The 24,171-nt window shown below is 39.6% G+C and overlaps 2 protein-coding genes across 2 annotated transcripts; one reads left to right on the top strand and one right to left on the bottom strand.

Annotated features, from left to right (window-relative positions):
* Positions 1-15,078: 15,078 nt before the first annotated feature.
* Positions 15,079-15,690, bottom strand: LOC109149969 (protein FAR1-RELATED SEQUENCE 11-like). Its single transcript, XM_019297952.1, has one exon. It carries the CDS (start codon positions 15,688-15,690, stop codon positions 15,079-15,081), a length of 612 nt encoding a protein of 203 aa, XP_019153497.1.
* Positions 15,691-20,796: 5,106 nt separating this feature from the next.
* On the top strand, positions 20,797-21,828 carry LOC109149968 (protein starmaker-like). The gene has a single exon (XM_019297951.1). The coding sequence runs from the start codon at positions 20,797-20,799 to the stop codon at positions 21,826-21,828; it is 1,032 nt and encodes a 343-aa protein (XP_019153496.1).
* The last annotated feature ends 2,343 nt before the right edge of the window (positions 21,829-24,171 follow it).

Raw genomic sequence — 24,171 nt, 5'->3', positions numbered from 1 at the left:
TCACCATATTCTTCAGACAAAAAGCAAACATGCACTCCAACTTTCCCAACAGACCACTCTTATTATTATTGGGCAACAAACAGTCAGAAATAAGCATGACCAAAATCCTTTGCTCAGCAGATAACCACTTCCTTTCCGACCTCGTGGCCTGGTTAAAACCACTAACTCTTCCCAAAAGGTAAATCAGATAATCCCAATAGCTCATGTTGTCAGTCCCAATCCAAGAGTCACCACTATACTGCGAGACTCCCGTAGTTGTTAAGCTCAACAGCTGAGCCAACCTTTTCTCAGTCAACACAATCTTTACACCTCCCACCTTAGAGGTAACCTCCAACCTTCCACTATCTTTAGTCACACTCATGTGACAGTAGAATTCTTTCACCAAGCTTGGGTAAGTCTTGGTCCTAATGGCGAGGAAACCATCTAACAATCCCTGATAGTTCAACATTTCCAACAAAGAACTTGAAAAAGAGTTAGGGTCAAAAGCTTTACCTTCTAACACTAGGTAGTGGGAATCCACCCATTCTACTCTCCTCATCAAATTAGACCTCCTAGGCATGATTCTGAGATGACCCAAAGACTCAAGGTAGAACCAAAACTCTCTTCTTCCTTTCTTCTTTTTCTTCTTCTCTCGGCTTCACTTCCGACTGGGCAGCAGCGGCGGGCGTTTGGCGATGATGGAGCAGCGGCGGCGACGGCGACAGGCGACTGGTGGTGGCGGCGGCGTTCCGATTGCGACGGGGAAGAGTCGACGATAAGCTGGGGGGGGGGGGGGGTTCTCGGGTAGCTTGCGGGTAGAAGGGAAAAGAAGGAGAAGGGTTTGGGAATTTTGGGGAAAATTTGGGAAAATGAGATTTTAATTTGGGGATTTTTAGTTAGGATGAAAATTATAGATTAAAAGGAATTTAAGTGGGATGGTTTCAAGAAATACAATTGGTTTAGGTGGTTTAAAGGTTGGGTTAGCAACTTGCACACCCAGAGTTTGAAACTAAGAAGCTACAAATTAAATCTTTTTGGTCTTTTTAGGCTTCACTTGTAGGGATTTTCTAGATGTTGACTATTCTAAATTTAAAATTAACCAATTAGGCTTGGATGACCCAAAGGAATGGGGTTTAAATAAAAAAAATATACTCGTAAGGCTTCGGGATTAAAACTAACATAAACCACTCAGAATCAACAAGCACACTACAAGGGAATACTCAATCGAAAGATACAAGAGGGTCACACAACAAAGGTAAAGAAAACACAAGAAAGACACACTCTCAAGGTAAAGGTAGGCTTAAGAAAAGTTACCTGCCGTTTCCTCTTCCACCAAACCCTCAGTCTCGGCCTGTGATCGGCCCATCACGAACACTCGGCTCGAAGGCTTTACTCCAGCTGCACCTCGGCCAGCACTCCCTCCCGAGGATCCACTAGGTCTCACACCGGATGGCAAGGCTCTCTGATTAGCTTGGAGAGGGCACACGAAAGCCTTGTGACCTCTTTCCCCGCACTTAAAGCATCGAAGCGCTTGTCCCTGGCAATCCTTCCCTACATGCTCCTTTCCACACCTCCTGCATCCAAAAGCCTTAGCTTGATCTCCAAGCTCTACTCGGGTTGATCCTTGAGGCGGAGAAGGTGCAGGTCTGGCTCGGAAGTTTTGCCTCAGCTTCTTGAAATTGTGGGACCCACTTCCTTCGTTCCTCTTCTTGGCGAACTCAAACGACCCTTGCTGCAGCTGTTGCACCCAGTACAGATCGGCCGCGCTCAGATAAGCCTACTTAAGGGTTCTAGGCTTGCTCACAGTCAACGCCTTCCGGGCTTCATAGTTGAGGCCTGCCACGAACTTCTCCACCTTCGCTAGCTCGGTGGGGACCAGCATCCTAGCAAAACGGGCAAGCTCCAAGAAGCGCTTGTGGTACTCCATCACAGATGATGACCCCTGCTGAAGATGCAAAAGCTCCTCGTACATGGCGGCTCGGACGTGCGATGGATAAAACCTCTCTCTCATCCTGTCCTTCAAGGCTGACCAGTCGAAGTCGGGCTCTTCTTGACATGCGGGACCCTCGTGTACCCACCAGAGATCAGCCTCGTGACTGAAGTAGAAAGAGGCCAGTTCCACTCTGCGCTCCTCAAGGCAACCTACAACGGTGAAGATCTTATCGAGGGAATGGATCCACTCCTCGAGTATCACTGGGTCCTCCTCTCCGGCGAACACCTGTGGCCTATGTCCCGAGGCTAGACGTCCCACATCCCGATTCCCGGCAGGCTGCGGCAGAGGAGCAGGATGTTTGTTGTGCAGAAGGGCTTCACTCAAGGTCTGCATCGTTTGCATGAGATGTTGCAAGTTCTGAGGCAGCTGCTCGTTGGTCGTCTCGGGCGCACGGGCGCGGTGACGAGGCGGAGCCATGGCGAAACTTCTATAGAAACAACAGGGTTACGGTAGGCACAAACAAACAACGCACCCTTACCTGGCGCTAACTACGAAAACGCTAAAGCTAAGCAGAAACAACAAAGCAAACAGAACAAACGGTAAACAACAAACAGCTCACCACCCGTCCTAGAAGTCCTAAGTCCTAAACACATAGATACTTAAGGGTCATCTTAGGGTCTTAAACTACACTTAACTTCTTAAAGTCCAGACCCTAACATCCTGGGCTCAAACCTAGGCTCTGATACCAACTGTAACACCCCCAATTTTTACCATAATTTACAACTTAATTGCAAGAGAAAAGCAATCTAATAAACCATTAAACCAAAGCGGAAGCAAGTCTATACGGGAGCATTATGCCACATCTTTAATACTAAAAGATGCACAGGCGGGAAAACTAAACCATTCGTCAAAGTAAACAGAGTCAAGACACACGGGCCGCTCAATACACAACGTCTAGACAAAGGATAAAACTATCTAATGCTCCAGTCTAGCGCTCTCGGGTCTCTACTCAAAACCTGTAGAACAAGGAAAACATAACATGGGGCTGACACCCGGTCAGCGAACATTGCTGGTAACCCATCAATACGCGTTAAATAGCATATATAGATAAGTATAAGTCAAAACCATTTTCGAAACGGAATACAGTATATATCATTTCAAAGCCAAAAGAGAAGTCAACTTCAAGGACTCATTCACACTCTCAAAAAAAAAAAAAAAGGAAATCAACATCCTTACAACAACAACAAGACAAGAATCATGAAAGACAATACAACTCACGATGCATTCTACTGATCACAAAGTAGAATACATCAAGACATGCTCATTAGCAAAGAGTACACATTCACACATTGGCAACTACATGCCATAGTGACAACTACATGTCACAAGAATCACAGTTTCAAGTTCCAACCTTATGCCTACCCCCGACCTTATTTCGGTTCCAACCATTACCTCCGAGTAACCCCTATACTTCTGACGGGCATATTTTATACTCTTATTTTATATACGTCTTTATAATATTTTTGCATTAATTAAGTACTTTTATATAATTATTATTTATTCTTAGAGTTTAATTAATTAATTAGTGTTTTATAATAACAATTATCCTTCTCTCCCTAATAATAATAATAATAATAATAATAATAATAATAATCCTAATCCTAACTCTAACGCTAACGTGGTGGCCCAACCTGCTAACTAAACAAAACAAATGAAATATTATACTTGTTTGATTCCTACGTACAGCGCAACAAGGGAAATAGGACCTCATCAAAACTTCAGCGCAAATTTCGACGACTCAAGTGGCATTCATGGATGATTTCATCGCTTGGCGCAAAATGAGGGAATGTGCGGTGGAGGTGCATCCAAGTCTATTTTTAGAAATAGTATAGATAGGGTAGGTTTCCTATTGTAAAATATTCATTCTTCCCCTCTCGAATATTCTTTAAGGTTGTTATCAATGCCCATTCGCGGCTAATTTCTTGTTTGGATTAGTGAATTGAAGCCCCGGAGTTCATTACGCTGTAAGGTTATTTATTTATTTTTTTTATATATTTTTTATGCATTTGAGTATTAAATATTCTTCTAAGTTATTTGAAATAATTGTGTCATTTAATTGTTAGGGAGACCTACTAGTTATTTATTTGATATAATTATTTGCTATATTAGATAATGTTGTGCTACAAATTACTCTAATATTCAGTAGCAACTGGGTTAATTATTGACGGCTTAGTGATAATTGGACTCGGGTAGAATATTTTCCTAAATTAAATGCAACCGCTTGTGCTTGTGTTATTTAGTTTGTCGGTTTTCCTAGTTCCTATTGCTGCTATTAAATTAAATCTATAGCGCTTGTCTTAGGTTATTTAGTAGTTAGGGGTAATTAAACCGCTTGTGCTTTATTTACCTACAACTAAGGGAAAACAGAAATGAAATAATTTCACGACAAATATTCAATTGCATATTAATTACTTTATTAATCAATGATCAGTGTTGAATTCCGGTGGTGGATCTTTACTAATCAAGGTTTCTTATTATAAGTGTTTTCGATATATTATTTTCATTGCTTTATTCGTTCAGTTAAATTACTTGTTTGTTTAAATTCTCTTTTAATTTATCTTTATTCTCGATATATTCCAAACCCCCCATTATTTCCTTGAGCACAAAAGTTAAACTAGTTACTCCTCGTGGGATCGATCCTTACTCCCGCTACTACGTTTGTAAGGTTTTAATTTGGGAGCCTATGACAGCTCATCAAATTTTGGCGCCGTTGTCGGGGAGATTTTCTAGCTTATTTTGTGTTTATTTAATTATTTATTTCTTTATTTATTTATTTATTTTTCATTTGCCCCAAAAAAAAAAAGAATTAAAAAAAAAAAACCTTCTCTTTCGTTACTTTTGCATAAATGCTGCAATATATTTTCTTTACTTTTTTTATGCCTATAACTCGATCTGCTAATAAAAAAATCTTGCCGTACTATCCGGAAATTGAAAGAACTATACGCAGGTGGAGGAAACAAGCTTTGAGCAAATTGGAGTTTAGTGATCTGGCTACCAATTCTGCCAATTCTGATTTAGAAGAGGGACCCATGGCTCAAAATTAGACCTTAAAAGAGCTTGGAGCTCCAAATTTGGATCAGCAACCTTTATGCATTACTTTTCCCGCTCTGGATACTAATATACAATTTGAACTAAAATCTGGGTTAATTCATCTTTTGCCTTCTTTTCATGGACTTGCAGGTGAAGATCCGCACAAACACTTAAAGGAATTCCATGTGGTGTGTTCAAGTATGAAACCCACAGGGGTTACTGAAGAACAAATCAAGTTGAGAGCCTTCCCATTTTCTTTGAAAGATTCAGCGAAGGATTGGCTATATTATTTACCTTCCGGAAGCATCACCACATGGAATAACTTAAAGACACTATTCCTTGAAAAATATTTCCCAGCTTCAAGGGCGGCCAACATTAGAAAGGAAATTTGTGGTATAAGGCAAAACAATGGAGAGTCATTATATGAATATTGGGAGCGTTTCAAAATGCTTTGTGCAAGCTGCCCACACCATCAAATCAGTGAGCAATTACTCATTCAGTACTTTTATGAAGGACTTTTTCCAATGGATAGAAGCATGATTGATGCTGCAAGCGGTGGTGCTTTAGTTGACAAGACACCAGACGCTGCAAGAAATTTAATTGCAAACATGGCTGCAAATTCTCAACAGTTCGGCAATAGAATAGTCCAACCGTCTAAGCATGTGAATGAGGTAAATATTTCTTCTCTTGAACAACAAATTTCTGGTTTAAGTACTCTTGTCCGTCAATTAGCAGTAGGCAATATGCAAACTGTAAAAGCATGTGGAATTTGCTCGGTAGTTGGGCATCAAACTGATGCCTGCCCAACTCTTCAAGAAGAACCTATTGAACAAGTCAACATGGCTGGAGGTTTTCCTGGACAACCTCAAGGTAAGTATGATCCATTTTCTAATAAATATAATCCTGGATGGAGGGATCACCCGAACCTTAGCTATGGGAACTCACAAGGGAACCAGTTTGTTCAGAATCGTTCCAACTTTCAACAGTATAGACAACAATTTCCTTCCAGCCAACAACCAGCCCAAAGCTCTAGCTCTGGTATGAATCTAGAAGATATTGTTAAATCTCTTGCTACTAACACTTTGCAGTTTCAACAAGAAACACAACTATTCCAACAAGAGACAAGAGCTAGTATTCAAGAAACAAAGGTTAGTATTCAAAACTTAGAAAGGCAAGTGGGCCAACTAGCAACTACGGTAAGTCGGTTGGAAGCACAGAGTTCTGGCAAATTACCCTCTCAAACGATCGTTAATCGTAAAGAGAATGTAAGTGCAATTACTGTGAGTAGTATGTCGCTGGAAAAGAACGTCGATCTAAACAAGGGAATAAGTGCAGGGATCATTGTTAATAATAAAGAGACGTCCCAAGGTAACCTTTCTTCTTTTTCTAATTATGAACCAGTACCCCCTTTTCCTCAAGCTCTTTTGGAACCAATAAGAGGAAACTCAAATAATGATTTATATGAGACATTTCGTGAATGTGAGGCTAATAAACCATTTTTAGATTCTATGAAAAAGGTACCTCGCTATGCAAATTTTCTAAAAGAGGTATGCACATTGAAAAAGAAACAAAATAAAGGAGTTGAAGAAATGAAAGTGCATGAGAATGTCTCTATGGCTAGTCAAGACAATCTTCCTGAAAAGTGTAAAGATCCAGGTATGTTTACTATCCCGTGCATGATAAGTGGTGTGAAACTTGAAAATGCTATGTTAGATTTAGGAGCTTCTATTAATGTGATGCCATATTCTGTTTATAATTCGTTAAATCTTGGACCCCTGAGTAAATCTAGTATAGTAATTCAATTGGCTGATAGATCTACTACATATCCTAGGGGTGTGATTGAGGATTTGCTTGTTGAAGTTAATAACTTGGTTTTTCCTGCTGATTTTTATGTACTGAATATGGAAAATGATAATAAAATTTCTCATATTTTGTTAGGAAGACCATTCTTAAAAACTGCAAAAACTAAAATCGATATTCATAATGGTATGCTTACAATGGAGTCTAATGGTAAACTTGTGACTTTTAATATATATGATACCATGAAATCTCCTAGTGATGATAATTTTGCAATTTTTGTTGATTCTTTGAAGTTTGTTACATTTGATGAAATTGCTTCTAATGAAAATAAAGAAGAAAAAAATAATAAATCATCTTTGAGTACTAATCTACATGAAGGAACTGTTTCTTTGAATACTCATAATCATCGAAGGTACTCAAAAAGACGATGGAAATTTAAAGATATATCATAAGTCGAGCCAACGACGATAAACAAAGGCGCTGCTTGGGAGGCAACCTAAGGTGTGTTTGTTCCATTTTTATTTTATTTTATTTTATTTTATTCCCCATTCTCATTCAATAACCCTTTTTCTGTATGTTTTTATTCAACATTGGGGACAACGTTGATAATAAGTGTGGGGGAGGGAATTTAGTTTTATTATTTGTTTGCATATGTGAAAATTTTCAAAAATTTTCACAAATATTTTCTTAGTATTTTATGCTAAATAAGTATTATTTTGAAAAATAATTTTTTATTTTTCCTTTCTTGGAATTCATAACATGATTGAATAAATAGTTTGGCAAGCTGTGATTAATTTGTTAGCATTTCCTGTTCGATGTGTAGTGGCTATATTAAGTAAGCAATAAACCTGTGAGTGTTTTGAGCCACTGACTGACACTTCGGTCTTATTTTCTTTCTTTTGTGTGATTTCTTCCATAATTTTGTTTCTCTAGAACTTGCCTTGATTCTCTTTTAAAGCTAATTAGACCATGCATGATTCAAATGTGATTAAGGCCATTATTTGATTTTGAGCCTCACTAGCCAAATAACCGGTTTGTCCTATGATTTATTTCCCTTTGTTAACCACTTTGAGCTTTATGGCCATTCCTTTCTTTATTTTGGACCAAATTACAAGTCTTTTATATCTAAAATAATGCCTTCACCCAGCTGAATAACTAGTGGAGCAAATTTTGGATTATTTTTTTAATCTACGTGAGGTTGGGAAGAATAAGTGTGGGGGAGACCGCTTGTTTTGTTGACATGATTGAGAGTGAGGTGGGTTGTATCTTCGTTGCCAATGTGGTTTTGGCCTTTTATGGAAAAGAAAAAATGAAGGCAGTTCATCATTTCAAAAAAAAAAAAAAAAAAAAAAAAAAGTATGGAACATTGAAAAAATGAAATGAAAAAATGAAGAATATATGTTTGAAAAAGAAAAATGTTGCTGAAAATTTATGAGAAAAATGAGAAAGAATCAGCAATTTTGAGTTGAAGTTACGTCCAAATAAGTTAAGCAAGGGAATACTGAGGAAGAATGCTATATTTTTAAGAATGATAGTCATGTTGAAACCTCAATAGATTGTGTTTTTGAATGGAAATTGAGGGTGTTGGATTATTTATATTTATTTGCTCCTCTAGTTTGAAGCTTATGCTTAAACTACTTACCTAAATATTCCCTACCTTAACCCTAGCCCCATTACAATCCGTGAAAAGTCCTTATGATTTGTGTCATGCTTGGCTCTTGTAGTGGTGATTGAGAAGATATGCAAGCCTATGGTAGAGCAATTTTATAGGAATGAACTTGAGCGAAATCTATACCCATCAAACACTTGAGTGATGAATGATATTCCTGTGAGGGCTTACTTATTTAGTTTTCTTCATTTTCAAATAGGGGTACTAACTTATTAATTGCAGGGTGCTTCAGATTGTCGTTCATGATATGTTATGAGTTTTGGGAATTTCTTTTCATTTTACTTCGCAAATAATATTTTTGCTTGGGGACAAGCAAATGTTTTAGTGTGGGGGAATTTGACGGGCATATTTTACACTCTTATTTTATATACGTCTTTATAATATTTTTGCATTAATTAAGTACTTTTATATAATTATTATTTATTCTTAGAGTTTAATTAATTAATTAGTGTTTTATAATAACAATTATCCTTCTCTCCCTAATAATAATAATAATAATAATAATAATAATAATAATAATAATAATAATCCTAACTCTAACGCTAACGTGGTGGCCCAACCTGCTAACTAAACAAAACAAATGAAATATTATACTTGTTTGATTCCTACGTACAGCGCAACAAGGGAAATAGGACCTCATCAAAACTTCAGCGCAAATTTCGACGACTCAAGTGGCATTCATGGATGATTTCATCGCTTGGCGCAAAATGAGGGAATGTGCGGTGGAGGTGCATCCAAGTCTATTTTTAGAAATAGTATAAATAGGGTAGGTTTCCTATTTTAAAATATTCATTCTTCCCCTCTCGAATATTCTTTAAGGTTGTTATCAATGCCCATTCGTGGCTAATTTCTTGTTTGGATTAGTGAATTGAAGCCCCGGAGTTCATTACGCTGTAAGGTTATTTATTTATTTTTATTATATATTTTTTATGCATTTGAGTATTAAATATTCTTCTAAGTTATTTGAAATAATTGTGTCATTTAATTGCTAGGGAGACCTACTAGTTATTTATTTGATATAATTATTTGCTATATTAGATAATGTTGTGCTACAAATTACTCTAATATTCAGTAGCAACTGGGTTAATTATTGACGGCTTAGTGATAATTGGACTCGGGTAGAATATTTTCCTAAATAAAATGCAACCGCTTGTGCTTGTGTTATTTAGTTTGTCGGTTTTCCTAGTTCCTATTGCTGCTATTAAATTAAATCTATAGCGCTTGTCTTAGGTTATTTAGTAGTTAGGGGTAATTAAACCGCTTGTGCTTTATTTACCTACAACTAAGGGAAAACAGAAATGAAATAATTTCACGACAAATATTCAATTGCATATTAATTACTTTATTAATCAATGATCAGTGTTAAATTCCGGTGGTGGATCTTTACTAATCAAGGTTTCTTATTATAAGTGTTTTCGATATATTATTTTCATTGCTTTATTCGTTCAGATAAATTACTTGTTCGTTTAAATTCTCTTTTAATTTATCTTTATTCTCGATATATTCCAAACCCCCCCATTATTTCCTTGAGCACAAAAGTTAAACTAGGAAAGAACAAACCGCACAATGGATCACAACAAAGACATGAAACCATACTCAACAACAAAGAATCACAATCCGACACCAAACGATGGTCAACACAAGTTGCCAATCTCAATAGGAAAGAACAAACCGCACACACTAGCATTTCAACATCAAACTAGCATGCTCATCAAACGAGTAAACCAAAAGTAGTTCCAAAGAACATTCAAGACTCATCATTAGTCCAACGAATCACAAGGTTGGACCCTTAGCACGATTCAAGACACCAAATCCTACATGGATTCCTAACATACCGTTCTAGACATACGAAACATCAAGAAGACTCACAAATAGCCCAATAAAACAACATTGGGAGGTCAAAACATTAATACCGAGTCAAAAGAATCACGGGGAATAAATCCCCACCACAACCCATACACATTCCCCGCGGGTGGGGCCACGGGTGGACCTCCGCCTGCGGTTCCACCCGCGGGTACACAAACCCACGAGCTTCGTTCCTCGCGGGTGCGGCGACAGGTAGGCCTCTGCCCTCCATTCCGCCCGCGGGTCCACCCTGTACACCAACATAATCCCTTCGGGGATTTTCAACAACAAGTCCAAATTCATGTCCAAAACACCCAAAATCTCTCACAAAACAACAATATAACTTGAACCCAAGAAATAGCCAAGCAATGGCATTCAAGAACCCTAATAACAAGCTCTAAACATGCATCACCACAAGATAATGCATCAAATCTCACATTTCAACCCAAGAATCACAAGTAGAAGCCAAGAATCATCATATAAGTAAGAAAATAGGTTTTGTAAAGCATGGGTTACCTTTGTAGCCTAAAACTTCACTTTCTCACCCTTAGAAAGCCTTTCCTAAAACTCTTCTTCCACATCAACTTCATAAACAAACCAAAAGACAACAAAGATTCTATTTTTAGAAAAAGATATCTCAAAGGGGGTTAAAAAAACCAAAAGATCAAGGATCTTGCCCTCCCCTATGCTCAAGATTAAGAAAGTAGGAATCTTGGAAGACAACTTGCAAGATTTAAGATGCCCAAATTTTAGCTTGGAGAAAAAGCTACCTGTAACACCCCTAAAATTTAAAACTTTGAATGCTTATGAAATAAAGGCAATACTATCATTAAATCCCGAAACAGAGCAAAACTAAACATAAGTGTTAGGGTGCTATGCCACATCTGAGGTGGAGAACTCAGATGCACAGGCTAAACTATCTAAACATCAGAAATCCTCGAATCAATGTCAAGTACATCATCATGGCTCGCAGGCCGATAAGGAACTAAACTAACTAAGCCTCGGGTCCTCTAACGCGCTCCGGAGCTACTCATCTGTGCCTAAAAGCCAAATATATCTGTTCAGCGAATAATGCTGGTAACCCACTCTAACGCGTTAAAATACAATATATATATATATATATATATATATATATATATATATATATATATATATAGAATTACATTCAGGTGAAAACATCCCTTTGTGTAGAAACCTGTGGACTGATCTTGGCCTTTCAATTTTGCTAATGGATGGCTGAGATTCTCGCGCAGGTAAGTGGCTTTTTTTAATGTGTTTTTATTTTAAGGGGGGTAGTTTGGGTTTTTTGCTAGCCATTAAAACCTAGTCAGATTAGGTATGTTTTAGTGGCACACGTTTTCTCTTTTCTTTCTCACACTGTCCGTTCGTGAGTTGGCGATTGGGGGTTTTCCGCATCACGCGCTTCTTCCACGAGGTTTTCTCTGTTCGTCCACTCCACGTAGCCATGGTTGTAGGTGGGGGGGGGGGGGGTGGACCGCGGCACACTGAAGAGGGGGGGACCACCGGCTGCCGGTCGAGGTTTGTTTGTTTCCACCCCCCCCCCCCCCCCCTTTTTTTTTTCTTTTTTTTTTTTTACTTTTTTCAGTTCGTGTGTTTTGCTTCCGTTTTTTTGTGTTTTCCCGGGGGGTTTTGCTGTTTGGGGGGTTGGGGCTATGGTCGTATGCGGGTGGGGGTGGGTATTGCCATTTTCGTGGCCGGATTAGGTACCTAGGGTTTTTTTGGGGGTGGTGTTTTTGGGTTGGGGTCTCCGGTGATGTCTGGTCTCTGGCTGGTACGGTTGGGGTTTGGGTTTGGTTTATTGGGGTTTCTATTTTGAATTTTGGGGGGAGTCGGTTGGGCGGGGGGTTCTGCTTCCGGTGGGTGGCCGTGCGCTGTGGTGGGTGGTTTTGGGGCTTTTCCGGCTGTTGATTGTGGTAGTTGGGGGAGGGGGATTGGTGGTGGCAGTTTTGGGGGATTTTTTTGTTTTTTTTTTTTGGGGTCGGGGTGGGGGGGTGTGGGGTGGGGGTAAATGGGTGGTTCTAATTCTGGTTGCTTATGCGGGGGTGGGGGTGGGTATTTTTGCTGATTGATCAAACTGTGTGTGTATATTGGTGTTTCATAATGCAGGTTGGTTTTCAGAACAGATGTGGTGTTCTTGTTTTATTTGTTTTTTTGGGTTTCTGCATTATAAATGAACATCAAAAATTTATCATACATTCATCCATGTACATCTTCATTGATTTTAAATTTATTTTAGTTGTTGTTTTTTTTTTTCTTTTGTTGTCAACTGTGTCTCCTTTATAATTTGTCATTGTAATGCTTTTAGTATGTATAGTAGTGTGGGGCTGTATATCAAACTGTGTGTGTATATTGGAGTTTCATAATGCAGGTTGTTTTTTCAGAACAGATGTGGTGTTCTTGTTTTCTATTGTTTTTTGGGTTTTCTGCATTATAAATGAACATAAAAAATTCATCATGGATTCATAGATGTACATCTTAATTGATGCTTTAATTTATTTTAGTTGTTGGTTTTTTTTTTTTTTTTTTTTTTTTTGGTGTCAACTTTGTCTCCTTTATAATTTGTAATTGTAATGTTTTTAGTAGTATAGTAGTGTGGGGCTGTATTTGTTACTGGATGCATTTGTTGTTTTAATCGTTCTTGTATGATTGTATTTTAATTGGATGGTGGTCTGTGTGCTTGGCAGTGTACACTTACGTGCACAGTTAGACTGCACCCTTATGTTTGTGTTTGTTGTGTGCAGTTGTTTTTCCCAATTCTGCGTCGGGGCCATTTTTTCTTGCTTTGTGTTGATTTCCCACGGTTTCGCTATGTCATCATCGACAATGATTCGAATCCCCAATCAAAGGCTCAGAAATATGGTGATTGTATTGAGGATTTTGTTAGTGTGGCCCTCTCTGCACCCCTTTTGTTCTTTTATTCTGTTTATGGACTTCATTTATCCGGTGTTGCTGGTGTGAGTGATGTTTGAATGGATATTGTATTTTTTGTGTTTCAGATGGGGACGCTTTCCCGTTTCTACGAGGTTCGCTCCCCTTCTCGGTCTGCTACTTGTGTTTGTGTTGAGGCGAAGCATTTGCAAATGTCTTGGCAGGATTCGAAGAACAAGATTGATTGCGGGGTTTTTCTCATGCGGCATATGGAGACATATGTTGGCCAGCGTGTTCGTGATTGGGATTGCGGTTTATTGTAGGGGGACACTACTACTTTGCACAAGCTTAGGCTACGTTACATGTCGGAGATTGTGATTTCGGAGTTTAACGTGCACAGGCAGCGCAATCTTTCGCGAGCGTACCAGTCCATTTCGCCCCCCCTGCCCCCTGTGTAGACTTGTGGATTAAATAGGTAGTCATTGTTGGCTGTTTGGTATTTTGTGCACACCCCTATTTATCAGTGTGCTTTGTTTTTGGCGTTGGGGTGTTTGTTTTTGGACGTTTATGTTGTTACAGTGGACTTGACATGGTTTGTTTTCTAAGCATGGCAGTCGTGTGATGTTAACTTTTGCCTAGTCTTTCTATTATTTTTGGTTCTATCTTGTTTCCTATACACTCGCACTGTAATGGGTGTGCGCGTTCTATTTCTAACATGTGCGTAGCTAACAACCGTTAAGATTACTCATGATTTCCGTTCACAGTAATGGGTGTTGTGCTATTTTCTTACATGTGTGCATTATTCTGTTACCATATGTGCGGTACGGCTGGGTTTGCTTTTGTTTTGTTTGTGCAGTTTACATGTGTGCGCGAGCTTGTTGTGCCAGCGTGCGTAGGGGTTAAGTGGTTTTTAAATTTTTTTTTTAATTTCTAAGCGTGGTTCACGGTAATGGGCGTAGTGGAATTTTCTTCCATGTGTGCACTGTTGTGGTACCATGTGTGCGGTACGTCTGTTTTGGCGTTTTTGGATTTCTTTACCCCCTTTCTACATGTGTGCACGAGCTTGTTGTGCCACCGTGCGTAGGGGTTCCGTGGTTGTGTTTTTTTTTTTTTTTTTTTTCTAAGTGTGGTTCACGGTAATGGGCGTAGTGTTGTGTGCTTCTATGTGTGCACTTATGTGGTCCCATGTGTGTGGTACGTCTGTTTTGGCTTTTGTGGATTTCTTAACCCCTTTTCGACATGTGTGCGCGAGCTTTTTGTGCCAGCATGCGTAGGGGTTTCGTGGTTGTTTTTTTTTTTTTTTTTTTAATTTCTAAGCGTGGTTCACGGTAATGGCCGTAGTGTTATTTTGCTCCCATGTGTGCACTGTTGTGGTACCATATGTGCGGTACGTCTGTTGTGGGTCTTGTGGCTTTCTTTACCCCTTTTCGACATGTGTGCGCGAGGTTGTTGTGTTTGCGTGCGTAGGGTTTCGCGTTTGTGTTTTTATTCCTATTTCTAAGCATGGTTAATAACTGGTTTGTGGTTAATTGGTTCGTAAACATAACGCTTCATGTGACATGTATGGTTGTGAAGTTGTTTTGTTCAGTTTTGATGGTAGAAGTAGTATCATGGGTTTATGTGCCCGTATGGTGTTAATCGTGTGCGTGGTGGGTCGGTGTGTACGTTGCATCATGAATTTTCAACACGCGGCTGGTGTGGGTTTTTTAACTCGCATCTGTGCACACCTAGTTGGGATGCGTGCGTTGGCTGTACGTTTTTGTCCTAAAGGTTTTAATATGCAATGTCCACTTAAAAACACAAAGTACGGTTCAATGAGTGTGGTTCGTAATTCTAAATTGCATTGTTCAATATTATTGGAATAAACAATACTCTAAGCCTCATCCTGTGCTACCTTTTCTGGACAGGTGCGGCTGTTGTGGCCTGGGAGATTGCATATATTGCATGTCCTCTCTTTCTTCTTTTGGGTCTTTGTGATTGCCTTCTCTTTGTTGCTTTTGAGTCTCTTCCCACTTCCTTTGTTCTTTGCGACTTTTGGTGGTTTTATTTGTATGTCTCCTGGCTTGCTTGATCCTAGTAGTATTTCGAACATAGTTTCGGTGTTTCCACTCTCGGGTGGTTGTTGCCGCTCCCTTTGTAGGTCTTGTTTCAGTTGTTGCAAGGTTGACAGCATTTGGTCCATTTTGTTAGGCCAACCACTCACTAATCCCATGCAGTTGTAGAATTCGCTCCAAAGTTGATTGGCTACTCGTGATGATTCATTTGTGGTGGGGATATTGGTAGTTTTTGCCCACGGCACATCGTGTATTGGGTGTGCACATGCGTCTCTTCTCCATCGTGGAACTAAATACTTGTCTGGGATTGATTCGTACCCTGTTGCCTTCATAACTGCTAGTATGTGTTTGCAAAGTATACCAACACGGGTGAATTTCTTGCATGCACACTCTATTTTCGTCTCGTTTGGAGCTTCGGTTACTTCATACATTTTTCCTCCTGTTTCCTCAACTTTGTAAGGTGTGCGTTGTATGCTCTATGCGTGTGCATCCAACATTACTGTCATTTTTTTACAACAACCAGTGTGTGTTCATGCCATGTGCGTTATTATGCTTTTCAACTACTCCTACTGTACAGAGTAACTGCGGAGCACAATTATCATATTCACAAAATGGGCTATGTAATGTCTATTCGTATTCTATGCGTCACTTATTCTAATGATTAACAAAATAATTACCTGTTTGTGTTGGTGATGTGTAATCCATTGTTGAATCTGCTTCTTCACGGTCGTTGTTTGCCGTTGGTGCCGCTGATGTCGGAGCTTCGTTCCCGTACGTATCTTGCTGTTGCCGTGGGGGTAGTTTCTCGCTGGGTTTTGGAGACTTGGAATGCCGTGTAGTGTGGTGTGTGATTCATCAGATTCCAATTATACTTAAATTAGTCTTGTTAATTTAGGTTAAATATCTCAATCCTATTTTTACCTAAATTAATACTCCCATCCATTGTCTTAATTACCCTTGTAATATTTGATTGGGATTCTGATTTATTTTTTCCCACAATAATCTAATCCCTTCATCTAATCTAATCTAATGGTCCATATTAGTCCATAGGTTTGTATTTTAAGGGTGTTTTCACTTGAATGCAACCCTATATATATATATATATATATATATATATATATATATATATATATATATATATATATATATATATATATATATATATATAAGGAAAACCATTTTGAAGCCGGAACAGATATATACTTATGAAACTCTAATTTAAAACCGAGAATAGACTCAACAAGTAAGGGTAGGCACAGTCATCAGATATAATCACGCATATAAAGATACTATCATACACCCTAAGGTCACAAGACTATTTCACATCATTTAAATCAGTATTCAATCATAATTTCAACACGTAAACACATTTGGTGGTGCTGCAGGACCCTTCACCCGCCCATACACGTACGAAGCGCCAGCGCATATAGCTCTGGCATGGCCCCAAGCACCCTGCCTGTACCGCAGCACAAGGAGATTGATCGCAACTAATCGATGAACCGCAACTCATTTATAACGTTTGATCGCAACCAAACGGTGGACCGCAACCCGAATAGTACGTATATCTGATCGCAACCAGATTATGGACCACAGCCCTATATATATATTTATATACCCGTCTGATCGTAACCGGCCGGGTTAACAACCGATGGTTCTCAACCCATCCAACTGCCTGTATAGCCAATTGATCGCAACCAATTGGGGTATCATGCACAAATAACACATAGCCAAGCACATGCAACCCACATTAACGGATAAGGAGGGGGAATCATACATATATAACTTATGCGTGGTCAATTACATTACTAGAGACATGCCTATGGGTTCATGCACTTTCCACCTAGGCCAACGGGATACCAATTCGACTAGCAAGCAATACACAAGACTCTTTTAGCCTTCGAACGGTACCCGATACATCAAACTAGATTCAAGCACGAAAAACGGGGTCCAATGGGACACCACGGGGTACAGGGAAAACTACCATGTTCCACACTGGAATTCCAGCGGGTGGCCGGCGGGTAACCCGCTGCTAGGCGGTCCCATGGGGCAGCGGGTAGGTGGCGGGTACCCCTGCCCCCACCTACCCCCCACTGACTCTTATGTAATAATTCAGTCCCGGGATCCCTTGTGGAACCCAAAACCCTGTCAAAAACATTTAAACACAAACGACGACACCACGTAATCAAGTAATGGATTAAAACCAAGAATCACATTAAATACATCCTAACACGACTTCTAAACATGCCAAGACTCAATACCCGATCATGAAAAATCCCACCCAAACCTACCAAGAATAACACAATACGAAATCCACGTTTTAACCCTAGGGCTCTAGTCATAATTAAAACACAAGATCATTTATATAATTTATCTTAGAATCAAGAATATCAAGATTATCATAGTTGGTTCAGGTAGGGGTCCACGATCCATTGTGGGCCGCCTAAGTTAATTAAGGGGATTATAATTGAATTAACCCCCTTTTAATTGTATTACTTAGCGGGATTAATTTAATAATTAATTCAGATTTGAAGGTCGTAACATGGGGTGTTACACCCGTGACCTCGTCTCTTCTATATAAATGAGCTATTCTGTTTAAGATTCTCACTCATTCAATCTCTCAAATGGACAAAGGCAAGGAGATTGTATACTCAATGGAAGCTGAAAACCATGGGAAGGTTGATCGAAAGAAGAAAGGCAACACACACTATGCCAGTGGAGAGAGTTCAGAGAAGCGTTCAACTCTTGTTGCAACAAGTGAGATTTCACCACCTCCAAATCAGAACGAGGTACCTCCTCCACAAGCTGGGACCGAAGCTAATCCAATTGAGAAATTCCTCACCAATCCTCTACACACCAGAGAATACGTGTTGTGGCCTCGAGATCTTTCATGTACTGATGAGGAAGTCAACGAGGACTAAACTTCTAACACAGAATATGATTTTGTGCTGACTGATCTTCTTGCTTTTGAGCTCTTCCGAAATGATTACCTCAAGGACAGAACTCTTGCGCTTCAGAGGGCCAAAGCGAAGAAGTGAAGAAAATGGAATCTCTCGTAGTGGTCTATAATGTACTTGATGATTGAGTCTGTTTGTTTTATCTATACTCCGTGTACTCAATAATCAATCATCGTTATGTTTTGTGTTTAAAAATAACGATCTCCTTTGGACCTTGATCACACGAAAGAACACCATTCATCTTCACGAAACTTTATTTGTTTTGTGGAGATATGAACAGTCAAGACTTCTTCATGAAGCAACTCATGGAAGAAGGTGAAACGGCTAGAACAAGGATATATTTATCTTAACCGTCCGATGAAAGTTATGAAATGCATCGTGTGGCTGAGAAATTCGGTCCACTAACCCATAATCGTGACTGATCGTGTCAGCGGAAAGGACGGGCATTAATTACCCTTGTCCCATACTCAAGTGCATTTCTCTCTCCTCATTAAATGAGGAATGACAATTTTTTATCTGATATCTTCCTTATCAGATAATTTCCACAGATATATTGCCTTATATACGCAAGTTGTCAGATGTGACCCAAACCCATTGCACTTACCCATACCCTTTCAAATTCAAACTACGGGTCATTCATCAACCCGGCCAAACCAATTCGGTTATATCCACTTATCAACCCTACAAACACTTCTCATAATTCCCTATCTTCATCGTGTTTAGCCTCAAACCTCTGAAACACTCCCAAACACTTTCAAAAACCTCTCAATCTTTCACAAACCCTCCCAAGAAACCTTCAACCCAACAATGGCGAAGAAATCTAAGTCAAAGGCTCCCAAAGAAACCAAAGAAGTTCAAACCCCATCTGTCGAGAAGTTCCCGACGTTCCCGACTTTAGATGAATCCTTCATCAAGTCTAGGGAACACTTCATCGCTTGTGGATACATGTGGGATGCTCATGGATTCCTTCAGTATTGCCTCGACAAGACGTTCGAAGAAAATATCATCAATCTTTTGCAGGAAAGTGGTCTTTATAACTTTGTGACTCATGTTTACATGTTCTTTTATCCATTTGAAGTCACACAGTTCTATTTGAATGCATTTGTATCCACTGATAACTCTACAATCACGTCTGAAGTTAATGGAACAACAATTTCCCTGACATCGGAGGATGTTCGAAAGACATTTGGTTTTCCAAAACGAGACGATACATACCATTCAAACTTCCTGATGTATGGTTATGATCCGATTGCGTTCTATTCCCAAATAAAAAATGCTTAGAGTCGAATTCATGTGAAGTAGCCGTTGAAGAAGAAGTGGCTCCGACTTGACTATGAGTTTGTGGCAGACATCTTCAACAAGATTGTTGATCACAAGACATCTGGCACCGATGATGTTACCCAAGGCAAACTGAAGATGATTCATGCATTCTTACACAGCTACAAACTGGATTGGTCAAAAATCGTTTTTGATCAACTTTTGGTCCATGTCACTGCTGGAAAACGAAAGAAGGAGACATATGACGAAAGGTTGGCTTTGGATTGATGATAGGCCACATGCTTCGCTTCAAAAATGTCATTTTACGGAAAAGTGTTTCACCAAGTTCTAAGATCTGCCACATGAAGTCCAAACCTTCAGGTTATGATAAACAAAGGGCGATTGAGTTGGACTTGCCCATCCTAGAGTCAAAGTCAAAGTCCAAACAAAAGATGACATCTGAAAGTGATCAGCCCACGCCAAAGCGTCGAAGAAAATCACGAAAGGATAAGCATTCATTAGAAGAAGGTTCATCTCGTTCTCTCTCCATTGTTCCGGAGAACGAAAATGAACACATGACTCCGAAAGTTCCAGCTACTCTCTCAACCTCACCACAGCCTACGATTGACACAAGCGTGGCAGCTGATTCACCTCTTCAACACGAATCACTTCCTACACCGGCTCCAGCTCTAAATCAAGTCATGTCTCCTATCACACAAGTTCATCACATCAACAGTTCAGAAAACACTCAAGTAGAGAATTCGTCCGATGACGAATGTTCAAACAAACATCAACCTGGTTCGGTGAAGATAACTTTCGTCATCTTCATGACAAAGCTAATGAAATCATGACTCGATTAGCTCCACCTCCTACTTCTACTCTCTCAAAATTCTGAAGAACTATGGTTACACCCTCGCCTGTTGCTCAGGGGGGAATAAAAGACCACGCACGAGTGCACCTGCTGTGAAAAAGTTGACCAAAGCCCTTGCCATTGTGCGGGACATGAAGAAGCAACAATCCACGCCTGAAAGGTCCTTGCCACAAGAACCTATTGTTGCAGAACAGGTCTTACCGATTCTGGCACAAGAATATACAATAGTAGAAAAGGACAGGTGTGTGCCTTCTTCATCTGATCTCTTAAGTCTCCCACAAGAACCTGGTTTACCAGAAGAGACGAGAGAAGAAATCATTGAGACAAGTTCAGTTCCACCCCCAACACGAGATCAATTGCTTCGACAGTCCATCTTCGAAGATTAGCATCGAGTGCTACGATGGCAGAAATGGCGCACATCATCTCTCGACGACTTCTTAACAAGAGTCGATGAAATGAAAGAAGAAGAAATTTTTACCTTAGAATGGCTGAACACGAAGGATGTCTATGAGGCGATTCTACTTCCAAAGATCTCACGAACGTATTCTTACAAAATCACAAATCGGAGTCTTGGAAAAGATAAAGCCCCAGTCTGCATTAACATTGTGAAACCATCTTTCGATGACCCAGCTTTCGAGGCTGAAATGAAGAATCTCAAAGATGCCATGCGGTTATCAAAAATCAAAACGGAGCTTGAAAAACTCTACAAGAATGATCCTCATTGCAGTGTCAGTGGCACGAAATCTGTTGTTGAACACATCTATCTGCCTGCTGATACACGAGAAGAGCAAGTCTCTAAGGAAAATGATTTTGGAGGAATGACTACTGAAATCACTACGAATGAGCACCATCTTGAAGACAATGTCACTCCCGAAACTTTTGAAGCCGAAAAGAGTGATGAGGCAAAAGAGACAGCTGATGAAAAGGACGAGATCAATGATGATAAAGTAAATGAAAATGGTGACAGCGAGAAAAATGACAATGAGGATAACAAGGATGATGAAGAAGAAGAAAAGGATGACGATGAAGATGAGGAGACTGATCAAGACGATCATGATGATGATAAGGATGACAATTGGGATGATGAAACCGATGATGATCCGAAAGATGGTTTCGATGGAAGTTCTGATGCCAGCTCTAGTGATGATAACGACGATGATGATGAATCTCCGATTATTGGGCAAACCAAGATGATTCCTCCTACAGATCGATACTCTCGTTCAAAGGATGGAAGATCCTGGATACCGAAAGCATCCGATGATGGTAATAGGGAAGCATCATTGGCAATCACACCTTTCGTTCCAAGTCGAACTGAGCATGGCACACAGACCGATACTGAAAATCTTAATTTTGATGCAATCCTGGGACTTCTGACACGGACAGTTGAGGCACTTCAAAAGCAGCATCAATGCTACAATGAACAACGCATCGAGGATGCTGAAATCATAGCACATATGTCCACTCAAATGGCTCTCATCACGAAGTAGCTCGATAGCCTGCTCACAAACCCTTAGAAGGGAGGTTCATCTACCTCTCAAGCCCCGCAGCCTATTGACTTAAGCCATCAAACAGAACTACTTGAGAAAATTGCAAAGGAGCAACATTCGCTCAAATTTTCGCAATTTGGTCTTAAGGAATGGGTAGATCTCGCATGTCTAAAGATTGACACAGCCGGCGATACATCTCTGCCATGGCCAACTATCAGCTGCAGATCTTAAAATTTGTCATGGATCTCACTCTCAAAGTGGAATCACTTTTGAAACCCTCTGATCCTCCCACTGATGGTGATGATGCCAAAAAGGGGGAAAAGAAACACAGAAAAGATGATGATGATGAAGCGGATCAAGGAAGAAGCAAGGAACCCGAAAGAAAAAATGAAAGAATTCTCGCTCTTCCAAGCAATGCACCTTCTTTCGAGCCTCAGCAGCAAACACCATCCGAATCTAGACAGCAAACACCTTCCAAGTCTTGGCGACAGTCAAAGAGACCGAGACCATCCTATGGTTCAATTCATATTCTACTTATTCTTTTGCAGGATTATCTCGTCGAGAGAAGATAAGTCTTCGACAAAAGTTGATGAGAGATGACAAAGTAACAATGGATGGAGCTATAATATTCATTAACTATGAAGAATACAAAGAAGGAAGTGGTTTAAGGTTCGAAGGATACAATCTGCCAGGCTGGTTGAAGAAAAAGGATGATCACACTCGGCAAGATTATCAATGGAAGGAGAACCAGAGAATAAGAGAAGAAAATGAAGCTAAAAGGCTCAAGCAAGAAGAAGCAAGAAATCAAAGGAAACAAGAGCTCACCAGATATCAAGAGACACAAGAGAAAATCAAAGATGTTTCGAAGAATAGGAAGAGATGCAGACTTTGATGTCAAATATGATGTTGTAGCAGAGGTTCACCGAGAATCCGGGAAAAGCTACGTTGATGGAATGAATTCCATAGAGCTTATAACATGGTGGAATAATGGCATCATCTCAGGACGAAACATTCTAGAAGCTTATAACAATTACACGAGCTATAACTTCGGAGAAAAATATGAGGCTCAAGTTCGTGAAAGACCACTCAGAGAAGTCAGAATTAATGTGAACAATGAAATAGACTATGACAATATGCTCGAGGAGCAAAGAGAGTGAGACGACAGAGAAAGGATGGAAGTTCAACAAGCAAAACAAAGTGTCTTGGCCCTGTAATTTGTTTACCTTTTGAGCACTTCTTATTTTGTAATTTATATCTTGCTTAATGAATATCTTTTACAAGATTCTTTTTGAAGTACTTTCGGTCTTTAACTAATGCTTTCTTATAATTGTTTTAGATCCTTTTGTACACTCTTGAATATGGCTGTTTTGTAATAGAACTTTCCTTTAAAGAACATCTTTCAGCCTTATAAATAAGAGTATAGGTTTTGGCATCATCAAAAAGGGGGAAATTGTTAGGAACAAGTGTTTATAGATTTTGATGATACCAAACTGTCTTAGGATGTACACCCCTATTTTTTTGTTTAATAGAAAGTCTCATATGACATAGGCATGAAATGTTAAATCATGCACGAGACGAATAGAATAGGTCTACATGAAGACTCGAAGATGATCGAAAGTTGCCTGCAAACGAAAGGATGACTAAAGCAAGTCTCGGACAGACTGCTTCGACAAAAGGGACTTTCGTTCAAGAGGAAATGACGAAAGATGAGGACAATCTTTCGGTCCCAAATATACAAGTCAAGGACAGACTTGTTAAAAGGCAACTCTCATTAATGGAAACAATGAGAATGTTGTCTATCAATCAGTTGGGCAAATCATTCGGATAAAAGGTGTCCCAGGAATGATCTTCACTAAAGACAAGGTGCATTAAAAGACTTGCACTATCTTGTCAGTGAACAAGGACAAAAGCCATAATGCTTTTTGCTCCAACGGCTACATAGTACAAATGCATTTAATGCCCATTGCCCACTGAGTAATACACACTGGTTATTAGTTTTGCAATTTTCATCTCCCTCCAACGGATGGATTTTTCCACCTATAAATACCCATCTTCACCATTGAAGAAGGTGCTGGTTAATTCACTCTCTCAATCTATGAAAAGCATTTCAAAGCAGTTTCATCTCCTTAGCTTTTCTTAACCAGTGTCAGTTGTGAAGTCTTTCAAAGGCAGATCTTTCCTCATACTTCACAACCTGAAGCTGTCTTGCTCTTTCATCAAGTGAAGATCTATTCAGACATCAAGACAAGTTTCAATCTGTTGGAGAAACACCAAATCTCTTTTCCAACATCTCAACTCAGGAGTTAGTTGATAGAGGCGGAGTAAACTATAGGAGTTGAAAAA

Source organism: Ipomoea nil, unplaced genomic scaffold (assembly GCF_001879475.1).
Source record: "Ipomoea nil cultivar Tokyo-kokei standard unplaced genomic scaffold, Asagao_1.1 scaffold2165, whole genome shotgun sequence".
In the NCBI taxonomy this organism is placed as follows: domain Eukaryota; kingdom Viridiplantae; phylum Streptophyta; class Magnoliopsida; order Solanales; family Convolvulaceae; genus Ipomoea; species Ipomoea nil.
Note: the sequence above shows the minus strand (reverse complement) of the source record. Positions and strands in the feature narration are given on the sequence as shown.